This window comes from Columba livia, chromosome 4, assembly GCF_036013475.1.
Source record: "Columba livia isolate bColLiv1 breed racing homer chromosome 4, bColLiv1.pat.W.v2, whole genome shotgun sequence".
Classification (NCBI taxonomy): Eukaryota; Metazoa; Chordata; class Aves; order Columbiformes; family Columbidae; genus Columba; species Columba livia.
Genome location: NC_088605.1, coordinates 6,344,396 through 6,360,891, shown reverse-complemented (window position 1 = coordinate 6,360,891; position 16,496 = coordinate 6,344,396). Strand labels below are relative to the sequence as shown.

Below are 16,496 nucleotides of genomic sequence, written 5' to 3'. Positions count from 1 at the left end.
GGAAAGGGGTTCCTACATCCACACGCAGGTTTTAGCTGTTGGATGTGGCAGCAGCATCCTCTGCAGCTGTAACCAGCTGCTGCCCTCTGCGGAGCCGGCACACCTGTACATGTACCTTCAAAAAGTTTACAAAACTATGAAGTTTCCCCCGCTTTTAGTGTCATTTGTTTATCACCACAAACCAAGGAGGGCTGTTTTCACAGTGACAGCAGTGTTGGTGCGGTTGCGATGGATTTTGGGTGCAGCCTGGGGGCAAGACCTTGAGCCAGAGTGTTTGCTATTCCAGAGGTTTCAGTAGATGCCATAAAAGAATCTACCCAAACGTACTTGCTTTTTCCAAGCCAACTGAGCAACACAGTCATATTTTTTCCTTTGTATTTTTGTTCCTGTCCCACATGCTCTGGAATGGAGGGGAGAACAGGGCCTGTGGAAACCCCCAACCCATATACAAAGCACCAGCTTTCCTTGATTGCACCTACAATCATAGAATCATTTTGGTTGGAAGAGACCCTTAAGATCGAGTCCAACCACAACCTAACTCTGGTACTAACCCATGTCCCTAAGAACCTCATCTCTGCATCTGTTCAACCCCTCTAGGGATGGTGACTCCACCGCTGCCCTGGGCAGCCTGTTCCAATGCCTGACAACCCTTTCTGTGAAGAATTTTTCCCTAATATCCCATCTAAACCTCCTGTGGTGCAACTTGAGGCCATTTCCTCTCGTTCTATCACTTGTTACTTGGGAGAAGAGACCAACACCCTCCATGCTCCAACCTCCTTTCAGGCAGTTGTAGACAGTGATAAGGTCTCTCCTCAGCCTCCTTTTCTCCAGGCTGAACCCCCCAGTTCCCTCAGCCGCTCCTCATCACACTTGTGCTCCAGACCCCTCACCAGCTTCATAATGAATAAAATTAAAGGAGCTTGGAATTATTTTTTGAGTTTCTGCCTCTGAAGACCTGAAAACTGACAAGTTCATTTCTTACCTCCTTGGGCAGGGTTAAGCTGGCAGATTTCTGTTTGTCCTCCAGAGCTCTCTGTCAGAGCTGTGTCCCCAAACCCTCCACCAGTACTTTGACCAGCATCATTTTCGTGTATGAGCTTTGTCTCTCAAGCTCAAGGCTTGGCCATGCTCTCCTTTTTCTACTCTGTCCCACCTCTAACCTATCTCCCTCCTCATTAGGTGCTCTCCACCTTCCATCACACCAGCTTTTTTACTTCTCGAGTGTGACTGTCACTCAAGATCTTCCTTCAGGGCTCCCTCTTTTGAGCATGACCTCACAAAGCTCTTTTCCTTCACCCAGTGCCTACAAGGTGCCTGCACATTCACAGAGAGCGTTTTCAGCTGCTTTAGATCCTCTCAGTGCCAACATCCTTCAAACCTCATGCATTTTGTAAGCCCCTGCTTATCGAAGGAGTCCTATAAAAGCAAAAGTAGCAGCGGGTGGATTGATAACCTGGAGGGTTCAATCTCTGAGCAGCACTGGGCTATTTGCTGCAGTGCTCTGGTTGTGACCTCTCCATAAGACACTCTTATGGTCGAGACAAACATTTTACTTTGATCAGCCCTGCTCAGCAGCTGGGCAAGCTGCCCCCCAGTTCCTTTTGCTTCCAAGCTTTTTACTCCACCACAGAACATGCCAGGCAATTCACAGAGCAGCTGAATACTGGCCCCAACTATTTACAATCTGTAAAATTTACTGTAGACACAACCCAGAATAGCAGAGCGGTAAGAAGGGAAGAGTGAGAAAGCCCCAGGGACGGAGCAGTGCAACCAGATCATGATATACCACACTGTGTTATATTCTTGCTGATCCCAATTTTTTAATGTATGGGCAGGATGGAAAAATGAGTGAAAGGAGGCAGAACAAAGAAGAGCATCAATGCTCCGAGGAGCAACGAGGAGAGCTGAAAAGCCGGGTAACTCATCTGGGATGTGGGACAGATTCTGGCTTGCGTTGATTATTTTTCTGCACTGTAGAGTCCCAGAGAAATTCTGTGATGTGCCAGCGCCCAGCATGATGTGAGACACTTGATTTATTCCTCACAGCAGCCTCGGAAAGCAATCAGATACACATCAGCCTGGCTGAGAAGGGGTCATGAATAACTCAGTGGGAGTTAGTTTACTCTTAGGAGCAGTGAAATGGCTGACATTATATTCCCAGAGGGAAATGGAGGGAATGTTTATGGGTTCACTCATTTTCCTGAAAAATACAACACAATAGAAACAACTTCCATTTTTGAGATCTATCATTAGGCACGACTGTTGAGTTTGGCATAGCTAAGGCAAGACAATGTAATTAAGAATCAGGTCTTCTACAGCAATCAAAATGCCATTGGTTCCTTCAGCTGCTCCCAGTTTCACCAGGAGACAAGAGTCACAGGTACCTGGAAAGAGCACAGAAAGACACGAGCTGGACACAGATTTCCAGGCCTGGCCATCTCACCTCACCTGCCCAGGTGGGCTTTGTCCCCTGCACATCTGTGTATGCTGCACTGGTCCATGCGTGGTCACCAGCAGCGCGGGGACACCAGTGGAGCCACCTATATCATATGTACATCCCCCTTCCTAGCCCCAAAACAGATAAAGGCTTGTCCAGAAATAAAGGATCTTGTTGATACCAGCACAGAAAGAAAAGAAAATGAATAAAAATTCCCTATTGTTGGCAATATGCGACCAGTACTTTAATGTAAGCCTTTGTTTAGCTTTTTCATGCAATTCCAGCAAATTATTGTAGCATCGTCCTTCCAAACACAGGGACAGGAGGGAGACATGGACCTTGATTCTGTGATTTACAGACCCCTGAGGGGGTCAACAAACAGTAAGTGTCACAAGACAGTTCAATGACTGCGGCATTTCCACAGCCACTCTTAAACTGGCTAAACATCAGGAGTTTCAAACATGGAGGTCTAACACAAAACACCCAGATCTCTTTCGAGACAGTTTGTTGGACCGTCTTTGATTTTTAGTGCTACTGAGAAGCAGGTAGTCAGCTGTCCTCAAACCTAAACCACCTTTTAAGGTACCTACAAGAGGATATAGGTGCTTATTTATTACAGTTTTTCAAGACTGCTTAGATGACAGTGACCTAGACTTCTATTTGCTGATCTCTGAATTCTCTTGTATTTATCCAATGCCACACGAGCACATTCTGTAGCATAAACACAACAAATCCACCTTTCTGGGGGGCTCCTGTTGCATTATCCTTGCTCTCTGACTGCAAATGTTGCAGCAATGCTCAAAGATGTCTGGTTACACGTTTGCATCAGTGAACTCCAGAAAACATTACTGCCTAAAAAACCAACCAACCAACAACAACCAAAGACTTATTTGCCTCAACGGCACATCCACCGATGAACACAAAAGTACTGCCACTACAGCCGTGGTGTGTCTGTCATAGAATAGTTTGGGTTGAAGGGACCTTCAAAGCTCATCCAGTGCCACCCCTACCATGAGCAGGGACATCTTCACCAGATCAGGTCGCTCAGAGCCCTATCCAACCTGGCCTGGCCTCACTTCCTTCATGCTTGTTCATAAACCTGACAGATTATCTCAACCCAGTTAGTTGCCAGGGCCAACACGGAGCAGTAAAACCATAACGAAAGATGCTGTAGCTATGAGATGAGAGTTGGAGAGTGGATAAGGCTGCACAACGGAGGTCAAGCTGAACAACAGCTTGTGGGTTTTGCTTCAACCTCCTTTTCTTCAATTTCTTCTTGCTCTTTTGAGCATGGAGACAAAAGACAAGCAGTACAGTGGCATAGAGACCCCACGCCTGGTGAGCCCCCCCGTTTGCAGCTGCAGGTAGGGTGCAAGAGGGTGCAGGCTCTGCTCACCCGATGCGACACAACACCTTCACCGCAGCGCCGCGGCCGTCACGCCAGCGCTCCTGAACGAGCACGGCTGGTGTGTGCGGTCTGATGTCTTCATTCGCCGAGCTAGAAAAACAGAAGAATAAAGAGAGCTGCAAACAAAACAAAAGGCACGTAGTGAAGCAGCTGGCATCACCTTCTCAGTCAGATTTGAGAGCTTTTCTTAAAACAAAGCCTCTTCAATACAATCCTCTCATTTTGAGGACAATTCTAAGGAAATGAGTACATCTGCTTCCTTAAGCTGTGAGTACAGATACCCTCCCAGAGTAACATGAAGCAACTCAGCAGGGAAGAGCCCCTCACCCTGAGAGCTCTGAGAAAATATCACAGATCCATAAGCTCTGGAACAGACACAAGCGCCAGCAACACTGACTGCTGACCATTAACAGAGGGTTCCAAACCCCAGACTTGATAAAAACCTGATGGGATGTTTTATGTCTGAGGTTGCTTTGCAGGATGCAAAGTGTTTGATTTCACATTGGCTTCCCGTGCACCCTCTTCCACCCTGAGCACGACAGTGTGGAATCATAGAATCATTCTGGTTTGAAGAGACCCTCAGGATCATTGAGTCCAACTATAACCTAACCTAACTCTGGCACTAAACCATGTCCCTAAGAATCTCATCTAAATGCCTTTTAAACCCCTCCAGGTATGGTGACTCCACCACTGCCCTGGGCAGCCTGTTCCAATGCCTGACAACCCTTTCCATGAAGATTTTTTCCCAATATCCAACCTAAACCTCCCCTGACACAAATTGAGGCCATTTCCTCTCATCCTATCACTTGTTACTTGGGAGAAGAGATCAACCCCCTCCATGCTCCAAACTCCTTTCAGGCAGTTGCAGACAGCGATAAGGTCTCTCCTCAGCCTCCTTTTCTCCAGGTTGAACAGCCCCAGTTCCCTCAGCCGCTCCCCATCACACTTGTGCTCCAGGCCCTTCACCAGCTTCATTGCCTTTCTCTGAACTCTCTCAAGTATCTCAATGTCTTTCTTATAGTGAGCAGAGAAGGAGCTCACTGGTGAAGGAACTGCCGATGCACAATCAAATTTGAACACTACAGGTGCAGAAGGTGCCTTCCCAAGGGTCCCTGAGGCCTCTGCATCATGGGCAGCACCAACATGAGTTATTTGGCCCTGAACCCCCAGTGCATGCACAGATATTGCTGCTGAAGGCCAGACCAGGTTCTGAGAGCAACCCACACGAGCTGACCACTTCCCGCATGGTCGCTTGATCTTGACTTGCGTGAAACTACGGCACCAAAACTTCTACTGACCTCTGAGAAGCAAGTGAAAGATCCAAATGGTGCAAGCTGCTGAGAAGTCTCACATTTCAGTGGTCACACACTACCTAGCCTGAGTTGACTCATTTGACCAGACAACAATGCAACTGATCTGGTGTTGCAGCAACGTTAAGTACCATTTGAATTTAAAGTTGAATCCCCGTGGACCTCCGAGTTCAGGTTCCTGAGACTTCTGACCAGTGAATCATTATTGGCACCCAAATGTTCCTGCTCAACTTTTAGTTGTATCTAGTTCAGCTTGTCTGCCTAAGGGTGCTCTGAGTTACCTGGTAGCTCAGATGCAAACTACTCAGATTTATAACTTTACCAGCAGCAGGAAAAATCTAAACGCAAGATAGCAATCAACCCCAAAACACAAATCCTTATAAAATAAAGCAGACTACATTATTTTCAGGGCTTTTCAACTTCTTATACCCACAAAACTAAGACAAAAACGAGGCAGAATTCAAGGCTTGAGAGCCCTGGTCTCTGCTCCATACCACACAACAACCCACAGCAGAAAGTTTCGGTTGGACCGATTTACCAAGAGCAGCAGCTCAGCACAGGTGCCTCTACAGACAGACCAACCTGGTACAAATCAACAGTGAGATGGTTTTCACATCCCACATCAAGGCTCAAAATACAAACAAAAAACCCCCAACAACCTTTCTTGCAACCTGAAGGCAATAAGAGAGATACTAAATGGTGTCTTACAAAATTTCTTTTTAAATCATCACTTTTCAGAATTTGACAGTATTTCCCCAGTCCAGCAGCTTTCAGTAAGACATCATACAGGCTCCAAATAATCTCCACAGGGTGGGTAGACAACACAATTCCCCTCTTTCTCTTGCCCTGTCAAGACAGAGGCGTTTCCAGCCACTGTGGCTTCCTGAAAGTCTCACCCGAGAGTAACAGAAGAGCTTGAACCCCATCATCTGAGTTTCTCAATTAATGTAGGACATCAGTGCTCAGGCCACAGTAATGTAAATCCACATTGTGAATGAAGGGCTGGTGGCACTGCATTTAAAATGGAAATACAAATTTGTTATTGACTTTTCAGGGTATTGTTTGGATCGCAAGTGTAGCCTGATTCTAACATCCCTTCTGTACATTACTTCAAGTGAATGAAACAGAACATAGTGTCATGTTAGCAATTAAGTCTGTGTTTCCTAAACTAAACTAAAATTTTGGATTGCAGTGAGAAAAATCTGCTAGACAATGTATAACTGACAACCAATTGCATGTTTAATAGACCCATTTTCTACTCAGAACTGGGTGACAATAAAGCCAAACAAAACCCAAACCAAGACCAACAGCAGATAAGATCTGGAATCAAGTCTTTCACATTCTCCTTTTACATCTGTTAGAGAACTGGTTACAGACAAGGCCAGGAATACTGTAGTATTTATGTGCTTGCTTAGAAGAATAATAGAAACGTTAACAGTATTAATATTAGAAAGAACCCATACATTTTGGTGAAATTCCAACAGTTCAAAGCAGCGAAGTGAGTCTACAAACAGAATCAACTTCTTTAAGCTAATCAAAACCTTTATCAGTTTCCTGAGACGGATTCATCCCGAAGTAGCTCCTCTTCTAACATCTGGCTGTGGCTTCTTTTTATCCTTTCTGTAATTTTTGCTATCTTTCTCGACAGGGTTTTCTTTAAGTCATATGTCTTTGTGTGGTCTTGATTTCTTCTAATTTACCAAGTCTATCTCAAGTTTAATTCTCATTTTCTTTTCTGAAATCTCCACCTTCACTATTTATCTTTCTTTTCAGCTTTGTGTTTTCCTTCTTAGATTTCAGCTCTTCACTGATGTATTTTTCCTCCTCGCAAGGTTTTATGTGTAATTGCTGATCCTTTATGTAAGAGCCAGTAGAAGTTTTGGGAAGCCTTTGTAGCAGTCTTTAGATTCTACAATCAATAGGCTGAAGCTCTTATCTCAGATACTTGCTCTTCTTTACTGTATCCCTTGTTGTAGCAACAATTAAGTATCTTTCCTGGTGTATGCTCACCAGCTGATGGCCAGCTTGTCGATTTATTTCCCTCAGTATTTGTAGGCGGCTGGGTTTCTGAGAAAAGGCTGGAATTCCGACCTTGTTCACACTTGTAGTGTGAAGATATAACCTCACCACTGTCACCACTTCCTTTAGTGTTTTCATCTCGAACCTCTTCCTTCACTGCTTCTCCTAGACACCTGCTTGGCTCTAGACATCTAGTGTTCCTAAATTCAATGTAATCTGTAAAGTCATCTTGAGAGAAGTCATATGTTCTGTTTGATTTATTTGTCAGGTTGACAAGCTTTCTTTCTCTGCATAAATCGGACAGAAAATCTTAGTTATTAATACTGAACAATTTGCTTAGTACCTGTCGAGTTTTTTTTAAAAGTCATATTTCCAGAGTTAGAAAAAGAACACACTCCAAGTGTGTTGTTCTGTGTACCAACATGGACCCTGCTACACATGATCATACCTGTAAAGCTGAAGTTACAGGCCACAGATTCTTCTCTTAATGAAAACTGAAAACACAGATTAACTTCATGAAGACCAATTGAGCTTCTTGTGACCCAGGATGCTGTCAGAATAAGATGATTTTTAAATGACCACATGCATTTTTAATACTACTTTGTAAAAAGAAAATTTAAGATTCTCTCTTATTAACTAATCTCCAATTAGCTGCAGATAAGAAGAAATACATACTGTCAAGTAATATAGTTACTAATTTCTTCATGAGAGTCATTCTATTGATCACTTACAGTACAATTATTTCAGGCAAACTGTGTGACTCCACAGCAGAAACAACCAACCTGGATTGCCAAGAAACCCAAACAAGATAAATGTGCTCCCAAGTCACAGCTGCCTATTAGTTTAAATTGTACTTTCCCTTTCCTCAAGCTGGAAGATGAAGTGGTTAGATGACATATATACCCCATGGGAAGCGCAGCTCCGAAGACCCATCCCTTAAATATATCTTGTTCTGCCTTGACTCACCAGCTCTCCACATTTTGTTAAACTATAGATAGGCTTTCAAAGTTCTTTACACTCTTGTTTTTGGGGACTCCAATTTCGTTGACTAAACAAGCATTTAAAATCACACTAATTCAACATCAGTCTCTTGTGGTTATGTTATTATTGTGCCTCCACTTAAAATATGTCCTATCAAAATGCCTAAAAGTGTAAGCAATTTTGATATTTAGCCTACTTGCACAACAATCTCTAAAATACATCTTATATCACCACAATATCCATGCTGCAATTAACACAGTCTACAAGCCCTCTTCTGGATAAAAGGGAAAGTACAAGACCTATCATCTATCCTGTAAGTGATGCCAAAAGTAAGATGCATGTTAATGAATCCTAAAAGCAATAATATTGATGGAAACATGTCACTTTTCAGTATTCAGGTCTTTGCCCTGTCGATAGGAATCTGTAAATCAGATCACTTCCTTCGAGACTGAACACTGACAATGCTGTACCAAAATAGGTGCTGCTGTCCCCAGACAGCAAAATAAGTTGGAAAACTCTCCAGTTTTCAGGACCTGTGGGTTGTCATTGTGAGAACTATGAGAACTCTGAATTTCAGTCACAAGTGTGATGCTTAAATGGACAGTGCTCCTTAAAACCAATAAACCAAACAACAACAACAAAAAACGCAAAACAAATCAGAAAAATCCATGAAGTAGTCAAAGTCACTTAACAGCAGACAACAGGTCTAATGAAAAAGTTTAGAAGTACAAATTACAGAGGAATAGTAACAAAAGGGTCATTGACTTACTTAATCTGGTGTTTATCTCCTTGCATGTGGAACTGGTACTATTCCACAGAAGTAAGTACCATGTCACACACTGAGCACAGGTAGTAACCAACCCCAAGGGCTGAAAGAAAAGAATCTGTAGGTTAGAGAAGCTGCAAGTGCGATGCAAAACTCAAAGCACATCATGATCCCATCCCGTGCAAGAGTCGTAACATAATGATATAAACGGTGTTTATAGACAGATATAAAGTCTGCGTTGTAATTTTATACTAGAATAATATTTACGAAGGGAGCTGGTAAGTTGTACAGTTGCAGTGTAACCATGATTTAAACATTAACAAAGAGCATTTCTGATGACTGATGCGATCCAAGATAATTCCAGTAAGCTGCTGTCAAGTGCTGATGAGAATGAACTGTACTGAAAAATTAGACACTATTGTAAATATCTGACCAAAAGCAAGCAGCTGCAGATACCAATCCAGTCAGTCCAGACTTAAAGTAAGATCAGTTTAAACAGTACCTGCTCAAATGTTCATGTAGGTTCAAGCCTGTGAAGATGCTGAGGGAATTCCCAATACAGTACATTATGAATTTGGTACATGGAGGTAAATATAAGGTAAGGTCAGATGAGGAAAAACCTCATGTTTTCTAGGTTGTCATTTTCTTCTCTCCTACAGGCCGTGTAGGTCATCCATAGACCTACATATTCCAAAACATTTTCCTTCAGTTTCAGCCAATTAAAGGGAATTTGAAAGCAAGGTTCCATGACTTCAGAATTGCACAGAGTGGTATCTTTGTTTATTCACCCAAGGAGTTCCCATAAGACAGCTCCACAAAAGTAGAAAGGCACAGAGACACAGCAAGTGTAGGAAGACACTTCTCTATATTTGTTTAAGAGAGTGACAGGAAAACACATGCAAAACAAAGTATTTAGTTCTTACCAGAGACAAGCTGCATGCTTTGTGCTGGAGCGTGGGCTTGGTCTCCTGATAATTGCTTCAGTGTTTTAGCGTGATGCTTTCCTAAGTAGTGAGACAACACAGCGACTGGGGAATTGAAAAAAGCATTGCAGAAATTGCAGTGTCTGGTTTTGGACACAACTCTGCTCCCATCCCTCTGAAACCAGACACAAAAGCCTGGTGAGGTTGTGGGCAAGGAGAACATTGTTCCCCGTGGTCTCAAGGCTCGGTGCCAAAAGGCATCTAGAAACCCATAGAGGCAATCGGCCTTTACCGTTGTTTCTAAAGATTGCTCTCTTAGCCAAAGCAAAGTCTAACAGAACACAAAAAACCAGAATCAAACACTGTGTATTGCATCCTTAACTCTAAATAATGGTGCTACGGTGTGTGATGATCAGTTCTCAGATGATTCAGGAAGGACTGGAGTCCATCCAGTCCCCAACATGTGCCATGGAAATCACGACCATCATCTTTGCACAATTTCCACACAAGCTGTAGGAAAAATACCTTGAATTCACCTTGAATTCTGGAACCTTAAACAGTTTCTCTCCATGGTCACAAGATGACTATTAACACATATCACATGAAACAGGCAGGCCTCCCAGACAACAACTCGGCTGGGGAATGCAAACCGTGAGCACAGTAATGTAACTCGCCTTAATGCAGCATTTGGCATTCACATGCTGTCTAATTAGCAATATAACAGGAGTTTAGCTTCAGCTTAGTCTGTATACAGCCAAGCACAGCATAACCTTGCCTGCTTTCCTTAGACCAACCAAGGCCAGAACATCCCGATCCACAAAAAGGATGCAGGAGCTGCTACCCAAGTCAGTCAGAAGCACAGCTACCCAGCACTGCTGAAAACGTTGTTGTAAAAACCCTGATCTGATAATTACAGCCTCAAATCACATGAAAACCTGTACATATAAACACAGCCTTTCCCTTTACCGTATCATTAGTGGATTTTTAGGCAACTATATATGCCTTGGATAATGTATTTTACGTGGTTTTCTGGTGAACTGCATGGAGACAAATTCAGGAACAAACTGAGGTGTCTCTCACTGAAATCCCAACCAGGTAATGATTTGTAAATGGTCTCTGGCCCAGTCTGGGCAACCTCGGGCTCCTTCCCAATGGCAACCACAGACACCAGCCACCCTCTTTGTTAATGGCACGTCTCTGCTCACCTCCAGAGAACATCACAAACAAGTTTGCCCTTTCTCCTTTTATAATAACTGTGCCTCAAGACCATTTGTGATGCACAAAAATGTCAGAGCACAGGGGGATCTTTGCTACTGTTGCCTGTGTGCAACCAGTGCTATAAATACTGCATTGAACTCGAGGTCTTCAGCGTTGAGATTCACAAGACATCTTTCCGAGCAAGTAAAAAAACCCAAAACTATTAAAAAAAATAGCTTCCCTTACAGTTTACAACCATGCCATCAGATTCAGAGAATCAATCAAAAGCCTTGCAGAACTGCCACAACGATCTTGCCATTTTTATGCCGCCTATTGGTATAATGAATTTGGAGCAACCGTTCAGATCAGCCTTTTGTCATTAAGAAACGTTTCATCGCAAAACAGGCCAACTACTGTTTGTCACAAAGGGGCTGCTCCTTAATAAAAAACATATAGATTAAAATGTTTTAGAAATATGAGATTAAGATGAAGCCAACCAGTAATTTTCAATGAAGCTTTTCCTTTATTGTTTAGGCTGTTCCTAAGAAACTGTTTGTGCTTGTCAACAGTGAGAACTTGTGTCTTGTGAAGTCCACTGACATCCTCAGAAAAGACACACCATAGCTTTGCTTCTCTCTGCCCATTTAGTCCTTTCCCTCTTTGCAAGATACAGACCAAGGAAGCCCCTCACTGGTGCTAAATTCAGAATTATCTGGGTATTAAATACCTCTTCTTGTGCATGTCTCTAAAGGGATGCACCAGCTCTGGTCACATTTCAACTGAATGCCAAGACTCCACTGTCCCTCTACTAATTCCCCAGCCTCCCAAATCACTGTTTTAGCAGTGTGGATCTGTAAACAAACATAATTATTGATACTTCTGGGTGCCTGTGTTAAAATTGTATTGCAGGACTACAGTAAAAACAGGTCACTCAAGATCTAAGGATGAGATAAAGAAAGTTAACATCAAATATGCAGATACCCATGGAAAGGAGGACTCAACTGTTAATGTCATTTAGTTGCATCCAAAAGTGGCTTAAAGAAAAACAAAATCAAAACCAGTCAGCGCAAGGGTCTGACTACGAGACTCTGGGTCTACGCTCTGCCGCCAGCTTGTTAAACTTTGTCAACACCCTTAAACCCACATTCTCAAATGCAGGTATGTTCGTGTTTAGGCATTTAAGCTTGAAAACCTCTGGTTTTCATTTCTGTGCATCTTTGATTCCTGCAGCAGCGCCGTGGGAGAAATCAGTTACCAACCGCAAAGACACGAGTTAAAACTGATTCTTACGCATGTAACTGTGCTGAGCTACCCACATGGATGGGCCCATTCAATATTATCCTAGACAACAGAACTGGCATAAACAGTCACTTGAAATCACTGCTTTTAGTTAGGGTGTGAACCATCTTAGTTTAATTCCTTGGTGTTCTTAGAAAACACGTGCTTTTGTAAGTGACTCCAGATGCCAACACCTTGGTATTTAAGTATGAAGTAAGTAAAAAGTATCAGGAAAGGACACAATTCCTCCTTTCCACCTAAGCTGGATTTTACATGTTACCTTTTTTGAAAAGTGCTCAGTTGCTGTCAATAAAACACATCTCCGGTGTAACTCCTCTGCAGAAGGGAGAAAGCCACAGGGCAAACAATCATGTATTTTACCCTTCTTTGAAGAAATCACATCAGCATATTTGCTTCATTACTGTTCCTTTTAAGTTTGTTCCATTTAAGTCACACTTGGACTTCCCCTTTACAATTTTATTTTTTATGGTGTCACTTCCGAAGCTTGAGATTGAGATGTAAGCTAATTAAATGATTCAAATCTAATGTTTTAGGGAGTTGCCCTCACTTTAAGAAGTCCTCTAAGTCAAGCTGCAGATTACTAAAGATTTATTAATTATCAAAAACCACTAAATCTTTACAAAGACTGGTGTACGAAAAGTTTTCTAAACAAATCCACTTTCACAAAAATTACTTCTTTTTATCTCCAATGTGACTTATTAAAATGTCTGAGTAAATAGAAAAATCTGTTATTAAAGCAGAAGTAGATCATAACAATAAATATATACTTAAAACATAGTGTATTTTTTTATTGGTATAGTTTTCTGACTGGTCTATTCTAAGAGTGTTCAGAAGACACAGATGCTAAATAGTTTATATGAAATGAAATTACAAGCAGTTTGACATAACAGTGAATAGCACTGGTGAAAAACAGAGAACAAGTACCACCTGAATATCTCAATGGTATTCAAAAGACGTACATTGTTGCTCATTCATTTAGCATTTATAAAAATACTTCTCCAGAGACGTGTTTTATACCATTTTTCTTAATGTAGAGAATAAACGCAGTGTAAATCAATAGACACGGAGAACGATCAAGAGGCCGCGAGGAACACATTCTTAAAACAAGATCAACTTGATTGTTTTGATATTCAAACACTGAAATACAGGCATTGAGAAGGCGATGGCAGCTGCAGGCTCTCTTAACAAGAAAAATGAAGCAATTTAAATAAATTTTTAAAAAAAGGTGGATTTTAGAAATCTGGAACCAAAAAAGTTGCCTGATAATAACAAATCAGACTCTTACTGTTTGAATTGAAAGATAATGATTTGTTTCCTGTTTCTTGATTCTCAGTTACGATCTTAGAAGCACACCTGGCATTTTTATTATTTTTAAATCTTCTTCAATAGCACAGCAATTCAATAAAGCAATTGAAACACTCATGTAAGAAGCCACAGGGATATTTTAACATTATAGTACTTGCATATTCCACTACTTGAGAGAGGTTCAAGGATGTCTTTTCAACTTTAAACCTTTGCTATCTGTTTTCTTACTTTTGCTAGGTTAATTGCAGCAGAATCTTTGTGGCATGCCATGTAGGAAAAGTCTTCCCTCAGGGCTGTATAAATGTGGCAGGAAAAATACTAACATTAATTAAAATATCAAGAAGCAGGTAATTTAAAAAAGCCTGTTCAGCCCAGAATTTTCTACCGCTTTATTAAAAAGGAAATGCTCCTAGCTTTGGTCTATTATTAATTTTTCTTTCCCAGTTCTTGAGGGTAGAGAAGACAGAAAGCAGAATAATGTAATAAAGAAAAAGTCTGGGCTTGGTAAATCCCTTAAGGCAAAGTCATAAAGTTTCCAGTTCAAGGTACTAAACCCACAAAATGACACAGCCAAATTCTGCCCTCAGATGCCAACAGCAAACACAGTGTTTTAATGGGAAATAGATGGATGCACATGAATCAAGTGCCACAACTGCAAGTCCTCGAGAGCAAATATTGACCCACGTATTTTCTTGTTTTACGAGCCCTTTTACACAGCTGCCCCCCAGGAACATCTGGACTGGTACAAACAGTGGGTTTAACATATTTTACCCAGCTACTACCTGTCAGCTTGACAATAACTGAGAGTGCACGCTGGAGCCTGTCCTAGGCGCAAAGTAAAACAGGTTAATTGACATCACGCGTGCTATGTTAATTTGCTTTATTCTGCAAGAAAGGCAGGAGCCTGCACGCAGCCAGTAATCTCAGCTGTAACTTCATATGATGCGCAAACTCTGCTGCTTGTAATTAGGAAATTATATTCCTGCTCTGTAACAGGATGAAAGATGAACAAAAGCTTGAATGCTCGGAGTATCAGCTGAAACCGCAGGTGAACAGCAGCACTGGAATCCAGTTGCTTTTGGCTGCGGTACAGCTGATGAGCACGGTCACTGCACAGTGAGAGCCAGAAAGAAATTAACTCACACATCCAACTTAGAAAGGGCAACGTTAACAAACTTTAAAACCCTTATCAAATACACCGGACTGCGGTATCACAGCACTGTGCTCCTACGTGAAGGAGGCTGAAGCAGATTTCAATTTCTCCAGTAAGACGTTTCTCTGAGGAAACAATGCTGCTGTAGCACCAAATTTTAATTTTTCCAGTGAGTTTAGTCACTGAATATTCTTATGAATGATTTTTTGGTTTTGTCTTGTCTTCAAAGCTCCAGAAATAGTTAAAAACAAAAAAAAAGAGATAAAGAAATGCCAAACTGGACTCTTGTTTAGAAATGAATGCTGTTAATGCCACCTCTGCATAAACAGGTTTCATCACTCAAACTATAACATTTTTTCCCCGCGGAACAGTATAACTAGTTAACTTACAAGCATTTATATGCGTCTTTGAACGCTATGTGTTATCACAGATTTGACTAAGACACACAGTTAAGCCTGTACACACTCACAAGGCCTATGGAATGTATAGCTACCCTTCCAAAACAGGAGTTAAACCTTGTTCAAACCTTCTCAAATGCACAAACCAAACCAAAACAGTGTGAAGAGCCTTGATGGCCAGAAGGGTCTGTGATCTACCCTGACACAAGCAGCTTGGAATTGATGTGAAACACAATGCTCCACTTTTTGCCCAGGGTGAGCAGTAAACAAGACGCTTTGTCTGCTCTTGTAGTGCTCTGAACACAGGAAATATTGTAAAGCATTAAGATCGAAGTACAATACATCAATTGCTACTATTAAAATTAGGGTGTCCACTTCCTTCTCCTCACATCCCATCACATCCACAAGAGCTGGACCAGCCTGGAATGGGCTGTTCTGCTATTTTGAAAGTGTTCCAAATAATTTTTACTGCAATAAATTTCTCAGGACTTCAGAAAAATAGTATTTGATTTTTTTTTTTTTTTTTTAATTTCTGTGAGCATAGTTTGATCCAGCTGTGCTTTACTTCTTGAAACACACCATCAAAATGTGAATAGGATGCAACAGAAGACTGATGAGGTCTATACCAAACGGTTGGCTCCCTCTGAGGAAGAATTTAATGCATTAGTCTTCTTAAACACTGCCGGATAAGCTGTTAGTTTCCTTGAAGGCATTAAATTATTTCCTTAGGATAACAGACCCTTTTCCTTAGGATAATGGACCCTTTCCACTCCATTGTGGTTTAACCCTCCTGGGTCTTTAAGGACACATAAGAACTACACCTCCCAAGCCCCACTTTGTAAACTCTCTGAGGTGGGTTAAAACAAATTACTGACCCTTTTGCGCATCTCTCTTCTGACATATAAATGCTCTCATAAGATCGTATGATAGTGGTTTGTGCAATGTTATTTCTCAGTGTTATTTAAGGCAGGCTCATGTAACGTTGGGTGAGAAACATATAATCAATGAATTGGTACCCAACTCTTTATTTCCCCCTCCAGTAAGTGAAGAAGATACATGGAAAATGAGGGATGGGGAAAAGTAGTCATTTATAAAACGAGAGCTTTATACCAACTCACAAAAGGGGATGTATGGTTTTCACTACAGATTAAACTACACTCTTACAGGTACCAAGGGTTTTTATCCCATTGCCACTGAATCAAAAGAAACACCTTAGGCTAAAACAAAAAACCCAAGAGAGTGTGTGTTGCTACAGAAAGTTTCAAGTTACTGCTTATTTTGTATTTAAGAAAATAATACC

General features: G+C 41.6%; 1 protein-coding gene across 1 annotated transcript; it reads right to left on the bottom strand.

The window, feature by feature from the left end:
- Positions 1 to 6,720: 6,720 nt before the first annotated feature.
- KRCC1 (lysine rich coiled-coil 1) lies at positions 6,721 to 9,594 on the bottom strand. Its single transcript, XM_065062542.1, is given in 6 exon segments — positions 6,721 to 6,892; positions 6,894 to 7,044; positions 7,047 to 7,071; positions 7,074 to 7,474; positions 8,929 to 9,039; positions 9,579 to 9,594. Coding segments are annotated over 6 exon segments (876 nt in total).
- Between the last annotated feature and the right edge of the window lie 6,902 nt (positions 9,595 to 16,496).